Source organism: Rhinopithecus roxellana, chromosome 1 (assembly GCF_007565055.1).
Source record: "Rhinopithecus roxellana isolate Shanxi Qingling chromosome 1, ASM756505v1, whole genome shotgun sequence".
NCBI lineage: Eukaryota > Metazoa > Chordata > Mammalia > Primates > Cercopithecidae > Rhinopithecus > Rhinopithecus roxellana.
In genome coordinates this window covers 43,475,645-43,498,154 of record NC_044549.1, presented here as the reverse complement: position 1 = coordinate 43,498,154, position 22,510 = coordinate 43,475,645, and the positions used below count along the sequence as shown (strand labels likewise).

The window sequence follows — 22,510 nt, the reverse complement described above, 5'->3', positions numbered from 1 at the left end:
TCTCTGCTTTATTCTCACTTAGCTGGCATTTTCGAGAAAGACTTTAATGATGTTAGGGAAGAATAAAAAGGAGAGGAAATAAGATACAGCAACCTAAAATAGGTTTTCAAGATACAGGTTTCTGTTTCTGCCAGCAGCAACATCTGAGTTTTAGTGAGACTTCTCGGCACGTGTCTGGATTTTGGATATAGAGGGCCTTGCCTGGCAGAGAGTGGCTGCAAACATTAGTTCTCTGACTGCTCATATTCCCACCTCTTGGCCTGCTCTATGTGCATGGTTGCCATTTTATCTCTGCCTATAAGGAAATGAATTTATACTTGTTCCAGCTTGGTCTTTCTTGGAACAAGTATAAAAGTCCTTATTCCTTCTGCTGCCCAATTAGACACAGAGAGATTTGTAGCATTTGCTGATTTCCGTGGCTGCTTTCAAGCTGTTGATATGACATCACTGAAAGCAGAGCTGAAAGAGATGGTCACAGCAGGCTCTCTTGAGTCACTGTATGCCAGCTCCAGTATCCCACTGCACCTCACCCACAGCTGACTGGTGAGATGGTGGTGCATGACCTGAGGAAGTAGCTCACCTTCTGATAAAATGAATAATCCCGTCCTTCAGATGAAGTTCATTAGTTTTCCCATGCAGAGTATTATCTCTAAGCCCAGATAGGTGCCCTGATCACATCCCTGAACTATTTCTTTTTTTTAATTTCCTTTTTTTTTTTTTTTTTTTTGAGACAGGATGTTGCTCTGTTGCCTGGGCTGGAGTGCAATGGTGTGATCATAAATCTCTGCATCCTCAACCTCCCAGCCTCAAGCAATCCTCCCATCTCAGCCTCCTGAGTAGCTGGGACTACAGGCATGCATCACCATGCCTGGCTAATACTTTTATTTTTTGTGGAAGTGGGATCTCACTATGTTGCCCAGGCCAATCTCAAACTCCTGGACTCAAGCAATCCTCCCACCTCAGCCTCCCAAAGTTCTGGGATTACAGACGTGAGCCACCATGCCCAGCCCCTGAACTGTTTATGAAGCACCATTTTCATACAAGAAGAATTAACCACATCTAGAAAAGAAGGTTCATTCTCTCCAACATACAAACAAAAATGTGCATGACAGTTTAAGAAAAATGGAAAGATCAACCACAGTTTGAGCGCTCCCCCAGGGACTAATAATAAAAATAGTGTCATAGGGGGCTGGGCTCGGTGGCTCATGCCTGTAATCCCAGCACTTTGGGAGGCTGAGCTGGGTGGATCACCTGAGTTCAGGGGTTTGAGACCAGCCTGGCCAACATGGTGAAACCCGAGCTCCACTGAAAATACAAAATTTAGCAGGGTGTGGTGGTACGTGCCTATAATCCCAGCTACTCAGGAGGCTGAGGTAGGAAAATCACTTGAATCTGGGAGACGGAGGTTGCTGTGACCTGAGATTGCACCACTGCACTACAGCCAGGGCCGTCTTAAAAAAAAAAAAAAAAAGTGTGTGTGTGTGTATATATATATATATATATATATAGTGCCATATATTGTGTCTGTCAGGCACTGCGCTAAGAGGGTGTCTCATTTCCTTCTCCCCTTAATCTTTTGATGAAGCTACTGTTGTCGTCTCCATTTCACAAATCCAAAAACATAACCCAGAGGTTAATATGCACACAGCTAGTCACATGGCCAAACCAAGATCAACCTTGGTGTCTGTCTGCCCTCAAAACTGTGTTCTGAACCATTAAACATAAACACAGAGAATGATACATCTTTCAGTTTTGTAACTCAAACAAGAGGATTATCTTACACAGCAATTTACATTAAAAGTGAATGTTGACCATTCCTTCAAGCTCTTTTCAGCATTAACACTACTTTATATCCACATGGAGGTATGATGTGTGTGCAGATTTAATGTATACGTCTTCTAATAAGCCTTCTAATAAGCACGTATTTTCTTCCTAAATAAGTTGCAGTGAGATAAATGCATTTAATACACCTAACCTACCAAACATTATAGCTTAGCTTATCCTACCTTAAACATGTTCAGAACACTTACATTTGCCTATCGTTGGGCAAAATCATCTAACACAAGCCTATTTTGTAACAAAATGTTGCATATCTCATGTAACTTACTGAATACAGTGTTTACTCTTGTGATCATGTGGCTGACTGGGAGCTTGGCTTGTGCCCAGTATCACGAAAGAGCATCTTACTACACGTCACCAGCCTGGGAAAAGCTCAAGATTAAAAATTCCAAGTAGAGTTTCCACTGAATACGTATCACTTTTGCACCATCAATAAAGCCAAAAAGTCCTTAATCAAACCATTGTAAGTCAGGACTATCTGTATTGCCAATTGTATCTACTTTGAACAAGGAAGACAATGAATACCATGGCTCCAAACGCTAAGCGAGATATGTTATTTCTTTTTTTTTTTTTTTTTTTTTTTGAGACGGAGTCTCGCTCTGCCGCCCAGGCTGGAGTGCAGTGGGGCGATCTCGGCTCACTGCAAGCTCCGCCTCCCGGGTTCACGCCATTCTCCTGCCTCAGCCTCCCGAGTAGCTGGGACTATAGGCGCCTGCCACCGCGCCCGGCTAATTTTTTGTATTTTTAGTAGAGACAGGGTTTCACTGTGGTCTCGATCTCCTGACCTTGTGATCTGCCCGCCTCGGCCTCCCAGAGTGCTGGGATTACAGGCGTGAGCCACCGCGCCCGACCGAGATGTGTTATTTCTAATAGACACGATGTTAATGGATCTGTGTTGCAATATGCACAAATCTTTGTCTATAGACTTTCATATAATAACAATTACAATAGCTACCATGTACTGAATGTTTACTACACGCCAGGAGCAATTTCAAGCACTCTATAGGAATTAACTTACATAAAACAGATTATTTTATTATTCAATTTACAGACCAAGTTTGGTGTGTATACCATTTTTTAAATGATTTTGTGTTTTATTAGTTACCTATAGTTTTCTTCTTCAGTGACATATCCACAGCTTTGGTTTAGTGCAAGCAGGGCATTAAAATCTGTTGAATGAATGCATGGTTATATTTTGTCTTGGAATGCATAGTCTTCTTTATTTATACCAGATTTTGATTTCATCTTCATTTTTCCTATGCTTGTTCCTTCTGTGTTCTAATAGATGGTGGTCCTCTTCTCTGGGGCTTTCCTAAAGGCTGCTTTAGATTTGTGGTAGTAGGAATGGGACTGACAGAGTGGATGAAGTCAAGTGCTGTGTGTGCAGAGAGGGAGACTTTGATGACAATGGCTATCAGCCGTCCTTATGACTCTGCTCTGTTTTGCTTCTTGTAGGTTTTCAGTGCTGAAATGGCAAAGAGGTCCAAGATGCTGAGTTTGAACAATTACAGTGGTGAGTAAGAAATTCACAGGCCAATAAGTAGTGTCGCCCACCATTGGCTCATTCTATTCTTGATCATCTGAACTAATGGAGGGGAGAAGAAGAATAAATAAGCCACATGTATTGCATTGTGGTCCTGCTTGGATACCTGCCTACTCTATGCCCTGATCATGAGTCTATTCTTGCTTGGTCCAGTTTCATGATATGAACAGAGGAAGTTTGAGTTGCAGTGGATAATCCAAGGTGTGGGTGGTTGATTCATAAATAGATATCTGTAATTTTTTCCCAAGAAAAAGTTCTGGCTTCCATAAACTGGCATTCAGTCACTCTTTCTACTCTGAACATCTAAATAGAGTTACTTATTGTAATTACAGAAAACACATCTCAGTAATAACAGATAAATGGGTTAACTCAATGCTACTCAAACCCGAGTAATCACTGGGATCACGATGGAAACTTTAAAAAACAAACAAACAAAAAACCCCCAAAATATGTATTTGTCCCAACTCTACAGATGCTGATTCAGGGACTCTGGGTCTGGGCCAACAATATCTATTCTGAATGCTCCCTAGTCAATTTTGATGTCAATCATTTTTTTTTTTCTTTTCTTTTCTTTTTGAGACAAGGTCTGGCTCTGTCACTCTGGCTGGAGTGCAGTGGTGTGATGTCAACTCACTGCAACCTCTGCTTCACAGGCTCAAGCCATCCTCCCACATGAGTCTCCCAAGTAGCTTGGACTATAGGCACATGCCACCATGCCCAGTTAATTTATTTTATTATTAAAAAATTTTTTTTTGTTTTTGTTTTTTGGTAGAGACGGGGTTTCACCATGTTGCCCAGGCTGGTCTCAAACTCCTGGGCTCAAGTGATCTGCCTGCCTCCGCCTCCCAAAATGCTGGGATTACAGGTATATAATGTCATTCTTTCAGTGGAGTTTGGGTGGACTGAGATGGAATGTTCAGTGTCCTGGCAGTGCTGGAAGTAAGGAAGGAGAGCATTAACATTTGTGGCCTGGAACTGTGCCTTTTATGATCCTGTTTATTTATCTGTATAGTGATGATAATAACAGACTGTTGTGAGGATAATAGATTATGTATGCAAAAATGTTCCATAAATTGAAAGCATTAAACAAATGCCAGGCAATAAATAATGACTGAGAAGATGGACAAACTCCCCAGGTAGCTAAGAGGAGAAAGAGATTCCTTTTGACTGGTAAAGATCAAGAATGGCTTCATGAATAAGATAGTTCTAAGCTGGGCTGTGAGCATGGCAAGATTTCCAATGTCCAGAGAGGGTAGGATGGGGCATCCAAGGTAGAGAAAACCCACAGGAGCAAAGAAATCCAGTGCATGTTTGGGGAACCACAGGGAATCCATTGTGGGTATATAAGAGGAGTTTTAGGTGAGGATAACATAGAAAAGGAACATTAAAAGGTCTGTATGTCATTAATCTGAATAATGGTGGCAAATGTCACCATTTAATTCAGTAATTCTTGCGTAAAGGAATTATATAGCACAGGACAATAATTGACATAAAAATGATTAATGATGGAACATGGTGGCTGAAGCCTGTAATCCCAGCACTTTGGGAGGCAAAGGCAGGCGATCACTTGAGGACAGGAAATCGAGACCAGCCTGGGCAACATGGTGAAACCCATCTCTACGAAAAATACAAAAATTAGCCAGGCATGGTGGTGCATGCCTGTAGTCTCAGCTACTTGGGAGGCTGAGGTGGGAGGATCACCTGAGCCCGGGGAGGTCAAGGCTGCAGTGAGCCATGATTGTGCCACTGCACTTCAGCCTGGGTGACAAATTAACAAAATGATTGATGATGATGATCTCAGATTATCAAGGAAAGGTTAAACTGTTTAGGAAGGGCCGGGCACGGTGGCTCATGCCTGTAATCTCAGCACTTTGGGAGGCTGAGGCAGGCGGATCACCTGAGGTCAGGAGTTCGAGACTAGCCTGACTAACATGGAGAAACCCCATCTCTACTAAAAATACAAAATTAGCCAGGTGTGGTGGTGCATGTCTGTAATCCCAGCTACTCCGGAGGCTGAGGCAGGAGAATCGCTTGAACGCGGGAGGTGGAGGTTGTGATGAGTCAAGATCATGCCGTTGCACTCCAGCCTGAGCAACAAGAGGGAAACTTGTCTCAAAAAAAACGAAAACAAAAAAGCAAACAAACAAAAAAAACTATTTAAGAAGGCAGAGAGGTGGTACGTTATCATTAGAAATATTTAATTCAGCTGGGCACGGTGGCTCATGCCTGTAATCCTAGCACTTTGGGAGGCCAAGGCAAGCGGATCACCTGAGGTCAGGAGTTTGAGGCCAGTTTGGCCAACAAGGCGAAACCTCATCTCTACTAAAAATACAAAAAAGAATTAGCCAGGCATGGGGGCGTGTGCCTGTAATCCCAACTGCTCGGGAAGCTGAAGCAGGAGAATCACTTGAAACCAGGTGGCGGAGGTTGCAGTGAGCTGAGATTGTGCCACTGCACTCCAGCTTGGGCAACAGAGGGAGACTTGGTCTCAAAAAAAATAAAAAATAAATAGATAACTCATAGTTAAAATTCAGTGTATTTTGGTGCTGGAAGAGTTATCCTTTAGTCATCCGAACAATTTACTTATCTAGAAGAATAGTGCTCACTTTGCCAACACATATACTAAAGTTAGAATAATAATTATTGGCCGGGTGCGGTGGCTCACGCCTGTAATCCCAGCACTTTGGGAGGCCAAGGCGAGCAGATCACGAAGTCAGGAGTTTGAGACCAGCCTGGCCAACATGGTGAAACCCCGTCTCTACTAAAAGTACAAGAATTAGCTGGGCGTGGTGGCAGGCGCCTGTAATCCCAGCTACTCGGGAGGCTAAGGTTGCAGTGAGCTGAGATCGCGCCACTATACTCCAGCCTGGGCGACAGGGTGAGACTCTATCTCAAAAATAAATAAATAAATAAGTAATAATAATAATAATTATTATTATTATTGGCCAGGCATGCTGACTCATGCCCATAGTCCCAGTGCTTTGGGAGGTCAAGGTGGGTGTATTGCTTCAGGCCAGGAGGTCAAGATCAGCCTTGGCAGCATAGTGACACCCCGTCTCTAAAAAAAAAAAAAAGAAGAAGAAGAAGAAGTAGAAGAAGGAGGAGGAGAAGGGGAGGGGGGAGGGGGAGAGAGAGGAGAGAGGAAGAAGAAGAAAGGAAGAGGAAGAAGAAGAAGGAAAAGAATTTTCTCTTGATAATAATGGATAAATGAAATATCACTATGCATTGTTTTTATTTTCTCCTAAAAAATAATATAATCTCCCAGACAGAACAAGGGTTTAAACAAAAGTATGCCTCCAATATAAAACCTGGGTTACTTCTTACTGTTGTCTAAAACCTTGACTTTTGTATTTTTTATCTTTACTCAGAGGAAGACCATCCTCCCCGTGTTACTTCTAGGTCTGTCCTTGTACTTCTTTTGTAGCTCCTGTACCACACAACTGAGATCTCAGGAGAATGATGCTAATTTCCCCTGCTGTTCAGATATTACTCACTGGAAGGCATATGCGGGAGCACTGGAGTCAGATGCCCATACCTACTAGCTTCATGGCCACCACTAACTCGTCCTATAGCCATGGGCAAGTTACTTAATGACTCTGTGAATCAGTTTCCTTGTTGGTAAGATGGGACAACTACTAGTATCTGTCTCATAAGGTTGTGAGGAATCCTGAGTAGTGGAATTACAGGTATTTCTTCCTTCCATTATATGTTGATAATTTTCCAATTTTTAAATAATAAACATGTATTATTCTTAAAATCAGAGATTCATTTTTTTAAAAATAATTTTGACTCTTCAAGCTGTGTGTCTTTCAGAGATGTTTGATTTTAAAACTAGTAGCAAGAGGTTAGGGAAAATCCTATTCAGCGGGAAATAATACTTAGTTAACATCCAGGGTGAGATCACAAGGTGAACTCATCTGTGAACTGATAAATGCAGCATAGCAGAGGCAAGAGATGATAAAGCTAACCCATTACAAGCTAAACTCTGTGTTACAAAGGAGGCTGTAAACAATACAGGTAGATTTCCTTCATACCCAATGCAGCTTTCAGAGATAAGTACTTAATTGAAGCTGCTACTGCTGACAGTGGTGATAATATCACAGGGGTAAAACACTGGCCATGGTGTTTTGTTCTGTACTGTTTTATTTAAAAAAAAATTTTTTTTATTATACTTTAAGTTCTAGGGTACATGTGCACAAGGTACAGGTTTGTTACATATGTATACATGTGCCATGTTGGTGTGCTGCACCCATTAACTTGTCATTTACATTAGGTATATCTCCTAATGCTATCCCTCCTCTCTACCCCCTCCCCACAATAGGACCCGGTGTGTGATGCTCCCCTTCCTGTGTCCAAGTGATCTCATTGTTCAATTCCCACCTATGAGTGAGAACATGCGGTATTTGGTTTTCTGTTCTTGCCATAGTTTGCTGCGAATGATGGTTTCTGGCTGCATCCATGTCCCTACAAAGGACACGATTCATCCTTTTTTATGGCTGCATAGTAGTCCATGGTGTATATGTGCCACATTTTCTTAATCCAGTCTGTCACTGATGGACATTTGGGTTGATTCCAAGTCTTTTCTATTGTGAATAGTGCCGCAGTAAACATACGTGTGCATGTGTCTTTATAGCAGCATGACTTATAATCCTATCTAGAACTAGAAATACCATTTGACCCAGCCATCCCATTTCTGCAGTTTTAAAACCCACTAGTCAGCCGGGCACATTGGCTCACGCCTGTAATCTTGGCACTTTGGGAGGCTGAGGCGGGCAGATCACGAGGTCAGGATATCGAGACCATCCTGGCTAACAAGGTGACACCCCATCTCCATGAGCAATATAAAAAATTAGCTGGGTGTGCTGGCAGACCCCTGTAGTCCCAGCTACTCGGGAGACTGAGGCAGGAGAACGGCGTGAACCTGGGAGGTGGAGCTTGCAGTGAGCAGAGATCACACCACTGCACTCCAGCCTGGGCGACAGAGTGAGACTCCGTCTCAAAAAAAAAAAAAAAACACAAACCGCTAGTCTTCCATGGTTGCTTATTATAGTCATTTTAGTCCCCCAGTCAACCAGAGAGGAGAAAAGAGAAAATGGGCTTGAAGCTAGATTTCCTGCCATCAATCTGATGGGATTCAACATGGAAAAAATGTGGGAGGCCCTAACATGGATCCAAAGAATACTGAGTCTCCAGAACCATCACATCATTGAGAATAATCATATTCTGTACCTTGGGAGAAAGGAACATGACATTTTATCTCAGCTTCAGAAAACTTCAAGTGTCTCCATCACAGAAATTATCAAACCAGGAAGGACACAGTTAGAGATTAAAGGAGCCCAGGCTGACCTCATTGAGGTGGTTATGAACATTGAAGATATGCTTTGTAAAGTACAGGAGGAAATGGCAAGGAAAAAGGAGCGAGGCCTTTGGAGCTTGTTAGGTGAGTAACTTTCTATTAAGTTAGAAAGTAAATTCTCCCCATTGTTCCTTCTTTTGGGTGTGAGCATGTATGTATGGATGTGGGTGAGAGACAGAAGGAGAGAGGAGGGAGCAAACATTCTGATTCTTTGTTAGATCATAAACCTTTGTGAGTTATTTTTTGCTCTCTTTTGACAATCAGGATTATTTGTGAACACACACACAAACACAATTTTATTTACTTGTAATAACCTTGATTGTCTAAGAGGCAATTACATGGATGAATTTTGGCAGTAGTAAAACTCAAGCCCAAGCCATGGGGAAAAGTATACATTTCTAATTCTTCAGATGCAGCACTCAAATGTAGACACATTCTATCAGATTATCTTATTTATTTTATCAAGTTTTATTATATTTATTTGTTACTGACAGCATTAGGAACCCTAAAATTACTTACCTTGAGCCCTCTCGCCAATGAAATTATACATTGGTAATGTGAGGTACACTCAAGTATCTCCCATTCAGTGGGGCTAAACTCATCAGGATACATGTGGGAATTTGGATCTGGAGAGATCCTTTCAACAGAGCCCTAGAGCTAACTAGGAAATTATACTATTGAAAATGCCATCTCAGGGCTGGGTGTGGTGGCTCACGCCTGTAATCCCAGCACTTTGGGAGGCCGAGGTGGGCAGATCACCTGAGGTCGGGAGTTCAAGAGCAGCCTGACCAACATGGAGAAACCCTGTCTCTACTAAAGATACAAAAAAAAAATTAACCGGGCATGGTGGCCCATGCTTGTAATCCCAGCTACTTGGGAGGCTGAGGCAGGAGAATTGCTTGAACACAGGAGGCAAAGGTTGCAGTGAACTGATATCAAGCCATTGCACTCCAGCCTGGGCAACAAAAGTGAAACTGTCTCAAAAAAAAAAAAAAAAAGAAAGAAAGAAAGAAAGAAAAAAAGAAATGCCATCTCGGGAGACATAGATAGATACAGATTTCATTCAACTAATGCATATTGCACCCATGACGTGCCAAGCATTGTGCTAGGTGCAAGGACTACAGCAATAAACAAGATGGACATTGTTCCTGCTCAAAGTCTAATGGGGAACCTTGATGAGCACACAGGTTAGTGATGATAGAGGAGAGCGAAAGCACTGCGGAGAGGCACCTAACCCAGACTTGGGAAGTCATGGGAGGGCTTATCACAGGTGTCATAAATGGAGAACTGGATAATAGGTAGAAGTTAGTTAGGCAAAGAAAGAAAACGTCAAGAAATAAGATTGTCGCAAGGCCTGGATTATGTAAGACCTTATAAATCACGTGAAAGAGTTCAGAGGGTTTCTTGAAACAAATAGGGAACCTTAAAGAATTTTAAGCAAAATTAAGATCAGACTTGTGTTTTTAGAAAGATCACTGGTTATAATGTGGAGAATGGATTTAGTAAGAGGTGCAAAAATTCAGAGGCAAAATTTCAAAGGACACCTTATTTTCACCATGTGTTTGTAAAAATAATGCAGGAATAAATGGTTACAGTGAGTGAGAGTTCCCCATAAATGTTGTATCCACATTCCACAGAAAACACAGTGGCAAAAAAAAAAAAAAAAAAAAAAAAAAAAAAGGATAAAAACAATACACAAGCATAAGAACCAAGATTATGATTTTTACTTAGTTTTTGAAACAGTGAATGTAGGTATTGAAACTGACACCAGTGTCAGCTTAGGGGAACAGGATACAAAGAAACATGAATCTCCTGTAAAACTTGTGGCATTATTTTGTTAGTGTGTGTGTGTGTGTGTGTGTATGTGGCATTGCTTTAAATTAACTGAAATCATAAGGTGGGCTAATTCTTCCAGCTATTGACAATTTTGAGTCATGTAAGTCCCTTGTTCTGCCGCAAGATGGCACTTTTGGTAGTTGATGACTAAACATATTATTCCACAGAAGCCTTAGAGGTTCAGGAAAACCTACCCTGTCTTAATCAGATTAAGATCTTAATTAACAAAATGGATAATTTTGAGATGAGTTATCATTATAAGGAATATCAAATATCCATCAGAACAATAATTTTATTTTTTAAATCAAAGTTAGGCATCACCTCTCTTTTATGCCACTCTTTTAATCCTTCCTGGTAGGCATTCCCAATGGCAGAAGTTTGTGATCTTTGGGTCCCCAGTGCCCAGTCCAGTGCCTGGCATATAGAAGGAGCTTGGCAAATGTTTGTTGAACTCAAGGAAACTGAACTCTAATATTACACCTTATAAATATGAGCTATTGCTCTCCAAAGTTAATTTACAGTCTTCTGTTGAAGTTTCTGGTCTTTGCAGCTCCTCTGCTATGCAGTTTTGTCCCTCCCACTTTCTCAAATTTACAACTTGGCTCTCTAGTGAGTTTCCCTCAATTCGTCACCTGCTTTTTGTGGTTAAATTGAGCCCATTCAATTAGATAATGAACCAGGGATTAGGTCATTTTAGTATACTTGGTCTTAAGTCAAACTAAAAATAAATGAAGAGAAAACAAGTCTTTTTTGGTTTTCGTTTGTCCACCTGTATATTTAGTCCAGTAAGGAGCTCCTTTGGACAAAAACAGGTTGCCTCTTGACAAAAAGGATGGAAGGAAAAAGGAAGGAGGGAGGAAGGGAGGGAGGGAGGGAGGGAGGAAGGAAGGAAGGAAGGAAGGAAGGAAGGAAGGAAGGAAGGAAGGAAGGAAGGAAGGAAGGAAGGAAGGAAGGAAGGGGAGGGAGGGAGGAAAATAGGAGGAGGAGAAAAGAGGAAGGGAGGAAAAACAAGACACCATAGACTCTTAATCTCCAAATTTTGCTCTTCTTCATTGGGTGGTATATGAGTGATGCATGTTCCAAGTATTTTGCCTTGTCACTTACAAAAAGCATTGGTGAAAGCCAGGTTTGTAATCTTAGCTATTTACTTACTAGGTGTGTGCTATGGGGCAAGTTACTTATTTGAACTTCAATTTCTTTATTTGTAAAATGGTGTTATTTCATGGTGGTGCCATAATGATCAAATAAGGAAGGAAACTGAAAATTTTGAAGTGTTTTACAAATGTCATGTCATTTCCTATCATTCCTTACTTAATATTTTCTTTTTTTTTTTTTTTTTTTTTTTTGAGACGGAGTCTCGCTTTGTCACCCAGGCTGGAGTGCAGTGGCGCCATCTCGGCTCACTGCAAGTTCCGCCTCCCGGGTTCACGCCATTCTCCTGCCTCAGCCTCCGAGTAGCTGGGACTACAGGCACGCACCACCATGCCCGGCTAATTTTTTGTATTTTTAGTAGAGACGGGGTTTCACCACGTTAGCCAGGATGGTCTCGATCTCCTGACCTTGTGATCCGCCCGCCTCGGCCTCCCAAAATGCTGGGATTACAGGCATGAGCCACCGTGCCCGGCCAATATTTTCTAATGCCTGTCTCTTTTTGCTGATAGGCATTGGGGCTAGAAATAAAAATATTCCCTATGAGCAACACAATTATTTCTCATCATTACAGCATTGATTGTGGAGAAGCAAGTATATATTATGCTCCTTTTACTCACATCCCCTTAGCCTCATGGTTCAAATCATCCAAAGACAAATTTATTACCCCTTTATTTTATCCTGACTGCTCATAGTATTATAGCTCTCCTTGCATGTCCTAAATGCATGAGGCACACAATTTAAACTGGCTAATCCCTTCCTCTAAATTTCGAGAATTTGTTTCATTAAATTTCCTTTTTCCTCTCTCAGAGCATTGAAACAAAGTTTTTGTGTTACTCATTTTTAGGACAGTGGACTAATCAGCAACAAAAAACTCAAGACAAAATGAAAGAAAACATATTTCTGAAATGTCCTGCGCCTCTAACTCAAGAGCTTGAAGATCAAAAGAAGCAGTTTGAAAAATGTGGTTTGCAGGTTATAAAGGTATACCTAACAAAGGGGAGGATTTGGCTCATTTTGTTATTAATTAACTTGCTTCTGTAGCCCAAGGAAAAGCTCACCTGCTGATGATTCTGAGCTGGCCGCTCATGGACTTGGAATCCTAGGTCAGTAAGACCGAGAAGAGAGCAAGGCAGGGCAGGCACGAGGGATATAGTTGGAATCGGGAGGTAGAAATGACGTCAGGACACACAGAAGCAAAGATTCCAGATCCAGGAAGCCCGCCTTTGAGCAAAATAAAAGAAGTGGAATAGCATTTATCACACTGTGTTATAATTGTTTACCTATTTTTCTATCTCACTAAACTATGAGCTTAAGAGGGCAGACATTATGTCTAAGTCAGTGAATTTTTGTTAAATTTATTAGAGAAGGGGCAGGGAATTTTGAAGAGACAGAATCAAAATAGGAGAGAATTAGAGGGAGGAGAGACTCTTTTGCAACTTTATATGAAAAGCGAATTGCTTGCAAAGTAATATTATGCACATAAGCTCCTTTATTTTTGAAGCAGTATAACAGGCAATTTAAAGAGCTTTGCAGCTCTTTTTCTAGCCTCTTTTTCAGTCTTTCTTTTCTATGATTCTAGGTGGAGAAGATAGAAAATAAGGTTCTTATGGATGCCTTTCAAAGAAAGAAGGAAATGATGGAAGGAAAACTGCCCAGGCAATCAGTGAGCCACAGGCTGTTTCAGCAAGTCCCATACCAGTTCTGCAATGTGGTATGCAGAGTTGGCTTTCAAAGAATGTACTCGGTGCCTTGCGGTAGGTGTCAATGCCTCATCATTAGGGCTACTCTGTGGGATTTGGTGAGCTGACATCAGTAGATGCTTCCACTAATAGCATTTGTTGTTGTGGGGAAGGGATCATTTGTGACTGCGATTTAGAGGTCACGAATAATGACCCAGGTCACGAAGTATTCTGCAAAGAGTGGTACTTTTTACTTTTCCTTTGTATCTTTTGTTGTTGATGCATTTTACATTGATGAAAAGTGTGAGCAGTAAGAACTACAATTCACTGTTTTTCTCCTTTATGTGTTTCTGTGTCCTATCTGCAGAGAGCACATTGAGGCCTTTTTTTTTTTTTTTTTTTTTTTTGCCTTATCTCAACAAAATTATTACCAACAGCACTGAACCATCCTCATCCCTTAATTAAAACTGCATTTTCCTAAATTTAAGAAAGTTGGTCTTTTCTCTTTCATCCCTTTATTTCCTATAGCCTGCTGGTGGATGAATTAGGTATCATTTGGCAGGTGCGGTGCATAGCATCTTAAGATCCTCTTCAGTCATAGGAGTTCTATGTGTAACTCCCATGTCTGTTTTCAGATGTATAAAAACATTGCATATATAATTCCTATATTGCCCCCTCTACTCCTCAGTCACTAATGAAGATTTCTGGCTTTAGGTCTCTCCAAAGGAGGAAAAGAAGTTTAGTAATAATTATGGAGAGGTACTTAGCAGGGTGGCTTGATTTTGCTTGGTCCGTTAAATATACGGCTCTTGATCTTTAGCTTTCAAAATACGTAGCATGATCCTTGCTGAGGAGTCAATTCCAATAGTCTTGGTTTCTAGGATGCAAAGGCTCTAGAAACCATCTTTTCTTTGTTCTGGAGAGAACATAGGCAAAACCTGGGGTAAATATTGAACATAGACAATTACTGGGGATGAAAATAGAGAAATGAATCCCCACCAAGAAGCCTTTTGGGGCAACCAGGAAAGTGACGATCAGTATAGTCCCTTCATTAGCAAAGTCTCAAAAAATCTACAACTTCCATTTGCTCCTAAAGCTGGCTTCTCTGCAATCCCCACCCACTACTTCTGCTTAAATTACTTTCATTAAGATCATCGCTGTGCTCCTATTTTCCAAATCTAGTGAGTATTCTCTTTTCAGTCCTGTGGCAGACCCTGCTACTTGTCTACTCAACATCTATACACATCTTTCTTACCAAAACATCTAAGACCCCCACTATCTTCCCAAGGAATATGGTCCCAAGGTCTTAGCCAGACTCATCATCAGTTCAAGTTCAGGCAGTTCTCTATTTACTTATTTTTCTGAGACAGAGTCTTGCTCTGTCATTCAGGCTGGAGTACAGTAGCATGATCTTGGCTCACTGCAGCCTCCGCCTCTGAGATTCAAACGGTTCTCCTGCCTCAGCCTCCCACAGGTGTGCGCCACCACACGCAGTTAATTTTTGTATTTTTTTTAGTAGAGACGAGGTTTCATCATGTTGGCCAGGCTGATCTCGAGCTCCTGACCTCGTGATCCACCCACTTCAGCCTCCCAAAGTGTTGGGATTACAGGTGTGAGCCACCGCGCCCAGTAGGCAGTTCTGTCTTAAAGCTTAAAGGCAAGATACTGCCCCCAACTTACCCATTATATAGTGATACGAAAAGGAGCAGGAAAACTGCAATGAAAACTCTCATGTTGAAAGGGGAGAAGCAAAACACACAACAGCCACTGGCTCACACCACTTATCTACATGCTGCTGATCAGGTATAGGGAGGACTCTCTATTCCATGTTGTAAAACCTTTATTTTGCACTCTGGGAAAATCTTCCTTATATATTGTGGCCCTTGGCTATTTCCAGGTTCATTGTCTATCAGGGAGCCATGGATTGTCTCACAGGCTGGAATGTGCTCAGACTGTTGTAACCAGGCCTGTGGTTTCTTCAGCAATATAGTTCCTTTAAAAATTAAGTGGGCATGAGGCCTAATTTCTTCTGGTTAAGTTAATGTCTTTATAACCTAACCACAGATCTTGTCTCCATATAGTCTTTCAACTCAAGATTTTGGTCTCTTACCTGCTGTCTGTGTGCTCTTCCCTTCTCCCTAACCCTTAGTTTAACAGCCACTGCCTTGAGGCAATTCAGACATGACCCATAATGTGACCTGCACCAATTGACTCATCTCTGTAGGCTGGTGAGAACCCTTAACAGAAGGTGCCAGACAAGCCCAGGAGATACCAGTCTTGCTACCACTGAAGCTGTTGTTATTTGGAGTACAAAAGCTCTTAGCTTTTTCAGCCCTGCAATGTTCCAAATTATAGGACTCTCAGTCAATTTAGATGGCCACCCACAGGCAAAGGAGAGGGAACTTCTGTTAACAAAGCTTTATTTTCTTTTTTCTATTTATGTTTGTACTCCAGCCAGTTCTGAATAAATCTCTTGCTTGTAGGACTTGGTTGAATACAGCAAGAAGGCATCTACACATGCAGTTTCTTATTGGGTTGATTCATTTGTTCCACAGGTATTTATTAAGCACATTCTATGAATCAGGCCCTGTGCTAGGGGTACTAGAAATAGTGCATAAATAACCATAGAGTTCTTGCCCTTACAATTTATAATCTCATGAGTTCATCTGTTGCCCCTTTATCTTCTCTCTTTTTCTTCTACAATGTCCCCCTTGGTGATGGCACCTATTCCGATGGCCTCAACTCCTACCTCAATGATGATGACTTAGGAATCTCCAACTCTTAACTCCCTCTCTCCTGACCTGCAGGTTCATATATCTGACTCTCTTTTTGACATCTTTACCCAGATGTCCCATAGGTATCTCAAGTTGATCTATTTTCTTGGCCATGATTTTCCCTAAGAAACATGCCCCTTGTTTGCTGATTCTCCCTAACCTGGTTAATATCATCACCATCTACCTACCAGGTTTCCTAAGCCTGAAACATTATCATCCTCTATTCCTCCTTTTCCCTCACCTTTATATCCAGGCATTCACCCAGTCCTAGTGATTCAATCTCATGAAGATCTGAGCTCAGTTTCACCTCTCTATTCCTACTGCCTTAGTTCATCTTCCTTTAGTCCTAGACTATTACGAGGTCCTCTCCTTGCCACAAAACACACCCCTGCCTAATCTATCCTTTACCACCAGAATTATCACACTAAAAATTACATTCTTGCTTAATATCTGCATTCCCAGTTGCCTATGAGATAAAAGCCCAAACTCCTTAGCAGAGAATATAAGGCCCTAGCTCCCACATCATTTCAGCAGTCATCACCCACTATGTTCCTCAAGACTCCAGCCATAACTTTTTAGAGTTCCCTAAACATGCTGTATACTTCATGCCTCTCTCCTGTTGTCTGTGGAATGACTTCCCTCCTTGCCCTTTTTAGTACTACAAACCCCTATTCTTTCTTCAAGACATAGTACAAATGGCATCTCCTGGTTGGCATCTTTCCTGCAGGCCTGCAGGCCTAGTAAGTATCTTCCTCCTCTGTGCTCCTGCATACCTCCATTCCTTTGTTATGACATCTATAACTTTAATTAGTACTAACATCTATTTTCCTATGAAACTCAGGCATAGAACTCATTTCCTTTATGGCTCTATAATGGAACTTTACCCAACTGTCCTGTTCCCCATGTCCACAGATGTGGAAAATTTGAATCTTGACAGTTCAAGGTGAACTCAGTCATTTTCAGAGTTTTCATAGTCCCTTCAAGATTGAAACTCAGTTCCTGCAATGTTTGCCCCTTTTCTCCTCTTTTCTCTATGCTGGGAGAGGCAATGTGAGGAGGGTTGTCTGGCTTATGGCTCCCATTGTCCTCTGCTTGATAAACCACCTGAGCTTTAGTCATTAGCACTCTCCTGTGCCTTTTACACTCAGTGTCTGCAGAGGCCACTCTATGTCTTTTCCATGCTGAAGAAATTCCTTTCCAGGCCATGTCTGTGTTCCTCCTGCCACACAGGAAATTTTTGAGTATGTTCATCCTCCAAGCTGAGTGCAGGGTCTTGGGTAGTGGTCCTCACCTGCTCCAGAGACTTCTCCAGCCATTGCTACTCTCCACTCAGGTGATGAGGCTGGATGAGGGACTGCACCCACCAGAGTCAGGCCAGGGTCTGTCTGCTCTGTGAGTCCCTCCAATTGTTCTTATTCTGAGACTTCCATTGTTCTGCCCCCTCTTGACTCCCAGGGCTCTCAAGGGAGTGGGGGTAGTAAAGGGAGCCCTTTCCCAAGCTCCCCCAAGAGCTCTAGTCACATCACCTCTGATACTTCTCTTCCCACCAGCTGAAAGAAAGAACTTTCATTTGTCTTGAAATGAGAAAAATGTTCTTAGAATATGTTGTATTACTGTCTGCTCTGTCATTTATGGTAAAAAATTCCATGCTCTGAATCCTTCTGGTTTTTAGCTTTTGGTTCAAAAAGCCCTCTTCCTCTCAGAAAAGCTAACTCTGAAAGCCAGAATTTCAAGACTATATGCTCTTCTGTGAATATAATTATATATAATATATATAATATATTACATTATAATGTTATATATAATATATATAATATATTACATTATAATGTAATATATAATATATATAATGTACTATATTATATATTACATAGTACATTATATATAAAATATATTATATATAATTTACATATATAAAATTATATATTATATTATATAGTATATATTATATTATATTATAATATTATATTATATAATATATATTATATTATAATATTATATTATAATTATATGGTGTTTCACCATGTTGGCCAGGCTGGTCTGGAACTCCTGACCCCGGGATCTGCCTGCCTCGGCTTCCTGAAGTGCTGGAATTACAGATGTGAGCCACTGCACCCAGCAGGCAGTTCTCAAAAAACTATACATATATTTACATATAGACTTTGTTTTCAACTTTATCTTTTTCATCCTTAATAAGAAGTAGCAAGGACTCAATAGGTGGAAGAACAAAGAGCAAGAAGAAACTCCTGGGAAAGAAAATCTTTGATTTTTATCTCAAAATATTACCTTGCCACATAAATTGTACTATATTTAATCTGTTTACATGCAGAGACTTCCCTTTGTGAAATACTGAGAATATGGATCATGTCTTACTCACTTTTAAATTTCCAGAGCTGCACTGTTCAATACGGTAGCCGCTAGCTACCGTATTGAGCTATGTATGTAGCTATTGAGCACTTGAAATGTGTCTGGTCTAAATTGAAAGATGCTATAAGTATAAAATACACACCGGATTTCAAAGACCTCCTACAAAAGAATGTAAAATATCTAATACTTTTTAAAATATAGATTACATGTTAAAATAACATCTTAAATGGCTTAAATAAAAATGTGAATTTCACCCTTTTTTTACGGTTTTAAAATGTGGCTACTAGAGTAGCTGGGACTCCAGGTGAGTGCCACAATACCTGACTAATTTTTTTTATTTTTGGTAGAGATTAGGTCTCACTGTGTTGCCCAGGCTGGTCTCAAACTCCTGACCTCCACCAATCCTTCTGCCTTGGCCTCCCAAAGTGCTGGGATAACAGACATGAGCCACTCAGCCTGCAAGTTTTAAATGACATGCGTGACTTGTAGTATGTTTCTATTGTTCAGTGCTGCTCTTGAGCCTAAAAGTGTTTGGTTATGTCCCACTTAAAGAAAGAGAGGGAGGAAATGAAAGGAAAAAAGGAAAGGAAGGAAGGATAATATGGCATCAAAGAAGGTATAATTTTTTTTCCCTCTAAGTGAGGTCAGAAAGGGCATTGAACAGGGATTCCTTTGAGGTCCAGAATTTGGCCCTCAGCCTCCCGAGTGTTTTTAATACTCCAAAGAAGATAATACAGATCACAGGCAATGTGTCAGAATGAAGAGTACTCATTTCTAGTGGTCGGAATAGGGCATTTCTTCCTTAATATCACAGTCCCCAGAGTGCCTGATGGGTGGAAAGTTGCCTGGTGAGCATGGACCTAGATAACATGCTTGGAGATTCTTCATGAGGTATTGTGCCAACCCATGGAGAGTACACAGTACCCTCCTGGTGACTAGAATGCCTCTGTCCTTCCAAATCCAGGAGTGCTTTTCCTAAACAATGAAGTATGCACACGAATATTTTATATACTCCACATTCCCCTTGACATATTTTTCCTCTTTTTTTTTTTTTTTTTTTGAGACAGGGTCTTGCTTTGTCACCCAGGTTGGAGGGCAGTGGCACAGTCACAGCTCACTGCAGCCTCAACCTCCTGAGTTCAATCAGTCCTCCCACCTCAGCCTCCTGAGTAGCTACAATTATAGGTGTGCACCACCATGCCTTGTTACTTTTTGTATTTTTTGTAGAGATGGGGTTTTGCCATGTTGCCCACGCTGGGCTCACGCGATCCACCCACTTTGACCTCCCAAAGTGTTGGGATTACAGGTGTGTGCCACCAGTCCCAGGTGACATATTTTTCTTGTAATGCTGTTCATGAGGTTAGGAGGCACTCTGTCTTCTCTTATTAGATGCTATTTTCAAACCATCTTCTTGAGAGTTCTGGAAATATCCCTATTTGTAGCATGTAGAAGTCAGACAATGTTCTAAGGGAAACAGAACCTTCTTTTGTTATACTCTGTCAGCTACTTAGTTGATAATACTGACTTGAATCTAAGTTCTTTGAATCTCAGATCTTTGTCTTTTACATGGAGTTACTACCCAAATCACAGATAATTTAATCTAATCAATGTGCAATACTTTGAAAATCATTAACTTCTTTATGAACACTAATGTTTGTTTGTTTGTTTGTTTGTTTTGCTTTTGTTTTTGTTTTTGAGACAGAGTTTCACTCTTATTGCCCAGGTTGGAGTGCAGTGGTGCGATCTTGGCTCACTGCAACCTCTGACTCCTGGGTTCAAGTGATTCTCCTGCCTCAGCCTCCTGAGTAGCTGGGATTACAGGTGCCTGCCACCACGCCCAGCTCAATTTTTGTGTTTTTAGCAGGGACAGGGTATCATCATGTTGGCCAGGCTTCTGACCTCAGGTGATCCACCCGCCTCAGCCTCCCAAAGTGCAGGGATTACAGGAGTGAGCCACCGCACCCGGCCCTAATGGCATATTTGGATGCAAGTTATTTTTATGTTGATGATGTCAGTGATAATTTGTTTCAAGGAACAATTATTAGTGCCTTTGCTATAGACACAGGAACTCAGAACCAGGAGGAAGTGATTATTTGGAAGACTAGAGAGAGAATAGATATTAGTACCCAAATCAGCAATATCATTTACCAGATTATAATATCTTTTTTTTTTTTTCCTTTATCAGACCCAAAATACGGAGCTGGCATATACTTCACCAAGAACCTCAAAAACCTGGCAGAGAAGGCCAAGACAATCTCTGCTGCAGATAAGCTGATCTATGTGTTCGAGGCTGAAGTACTCACAGGCTCCTTTTGCCAGGGACATCCGTTAAATATTGTTCCCCCACCACTGAGTCCTGGAGCTGTAGATGGTTATGACAGTGTGGTTGACAATGTCTCCAGCCCTGAAACCTTTGTTATTTTTAGTGGTATGCAGGCTATACCTCAGTATTTGTGGATATGCACCCAGGATTATGTACAGTCACAAGATAACTCATTAGGACCAGTGAGACCCTTTGCACAGCATCCTTGGAGGGGATTAACAAGTGGCAGCCCCGTTGATTAATCTCTACATCATTTTAACAGCTGGTATGCCCTTACCTTGGGTGAACTAACCAAATAATGACCATCGATGGCTCAGAGAGTGGCTTGAATATATCCCATGGGTTATCTGCATGGACTGACTGGGTTATTGAAAGGCCTAGCCACATACTGGCATCTTAGTGCCTTTATCTGTCTTTATGTCTTGGGGTTGGGGTAGGTAGATACCAAATGAAAAACTTTCAGGACCTTCCTTCCTCTTGAAGTTGTTCTTTAATCTCCTTTACTAGAGGAGATAAATATTTTGCATACAATGAAGAAACTTTTCTAGTATATAACCCAGGCCTTTTATTTTCTAAGATGATGACAGTATAAGAATATTAGGAAAACAGCATGATTTTAGATTTTCCAGAGAATATTATAAAGTGTTTTAGATATGAAAATAAATCATCTTTGTCTGATTAACTGGCTCTGAAAAATTATGTGTAAAATGAAACAATTTGAAGTGGAAGGACATAAAAAAGCTGATACTCTGTTTGGATTCAGCTATATCAAGTAATGCCACTCAAACACCATGAGGACATATTATCAATGCACCAAATATATATTGACCACCAGATGCATTTCAGCCACTTTGTGGGTCCTGGGATATGATGTCGGACAAGACAAATGTCTTCACAAACCTTTTAGCCTGAATAATCAAAAAGGCAACCATGGACAACTTAACAAGTGTGATTAGATATAACAAAAACAGAAGTACAGACTCTGTGGAAAAATTTAAAAGGGAGAGGGATACATTAATCAGGGGCTTGGGGCAAGGCCTCCTAAAGCAAGTGAAATTCAAGCTGAGAACATAAGGGATGTAGCAAATCAGGAGCAGTCAGAAGAGTTGTTTAGGTAGAGAGAATAGCCCTTATAAAGGCTGAATCTGCTGTAACTATGCCCAAAGTTGACTACAGAGTTCTACTTGCAATGTAGAGGCCAGCTAATTTCACCATGCATCTCTTGCCTACTTTTAAATCCATATTTCTCTGTACTTCCAAACTTTCCTGACCTCACATCCTCAACCCCTGGCACAGAACACTTCCTCCTCTTCCTTGCCTTACCTTACTAGCATTCTCCCTGTTGAAAGAAGTGTGATTGTTGTCTCATATGGCACTGCCCTTGGATCTGAGTAAGAGGCGATCTGCCTTTACCCCTGGATTGAGAGGCCCCCTGCCTTAGGCTCCTTACTTAAGAGGGTCTCATTCTAGCCCTCCTGCAGTTGTGCACATGCTCACAAGGTGAGGACTCCACAGGGCTAAGAGATTGGATTCATCTGGACCCTGCACTTTTCATTCCTAAATCACCCACTAGGAAAGCGGAGCCCCCAAATTTCCTGCCCTAACAGCTCTGAGTCTACTTCCAGGGCTTGATTGGGTCTC

The 22,510-nt window shown here is 41.2% G+C and overlaps 1 protein-coding gene across 5 annotated transcripts in view; it reads left to right on the top strand.

Annotated features, from left to right (window-relative positions):
* PARP9 (poly(ADP-ribose) polymerase family member 9) overlaps window positions 1-21,551 on the top strand; it is a 37,617-nt gene extending 16,066 nt beyond the window's left edge. For 4 of the 5 annotated variants that reach the window (XM_030941949.1, XM_010370538.2, XM_030941955.1 and 1 more), the window contains exons 7-11: window positions 3,295-3,352; window positions 8,442-8,822; window positions 12,571-12,707; window positions 13,306-13,480; window positions 20,732-21,551. In XM_030941949.1, the coding sequence (XP_030797809.1) occupies window positions 3,295-3,352; window positions 8,442-8,822; window positions 12,571-12,707; window positions 13,306-13,480; window positions 20,732-21,111 (1,131 nt within the window). In that variant the 3' untranslated portion in view covers window positions 21,112-21,551. The remainder of the gene's footprint in view (window positions 1-3,294; window positions 3,353-8,441; window positions 8,823-12,570; window positions 12,708-13,305; window positions 13,481-20,731) is intronic. The other variant, XM_030941961.1, reaches the window with a different exon arrangement.
* The last annotated feature ends 959 nt before the right edge of the window (window positions 21,552-22,510 follow it).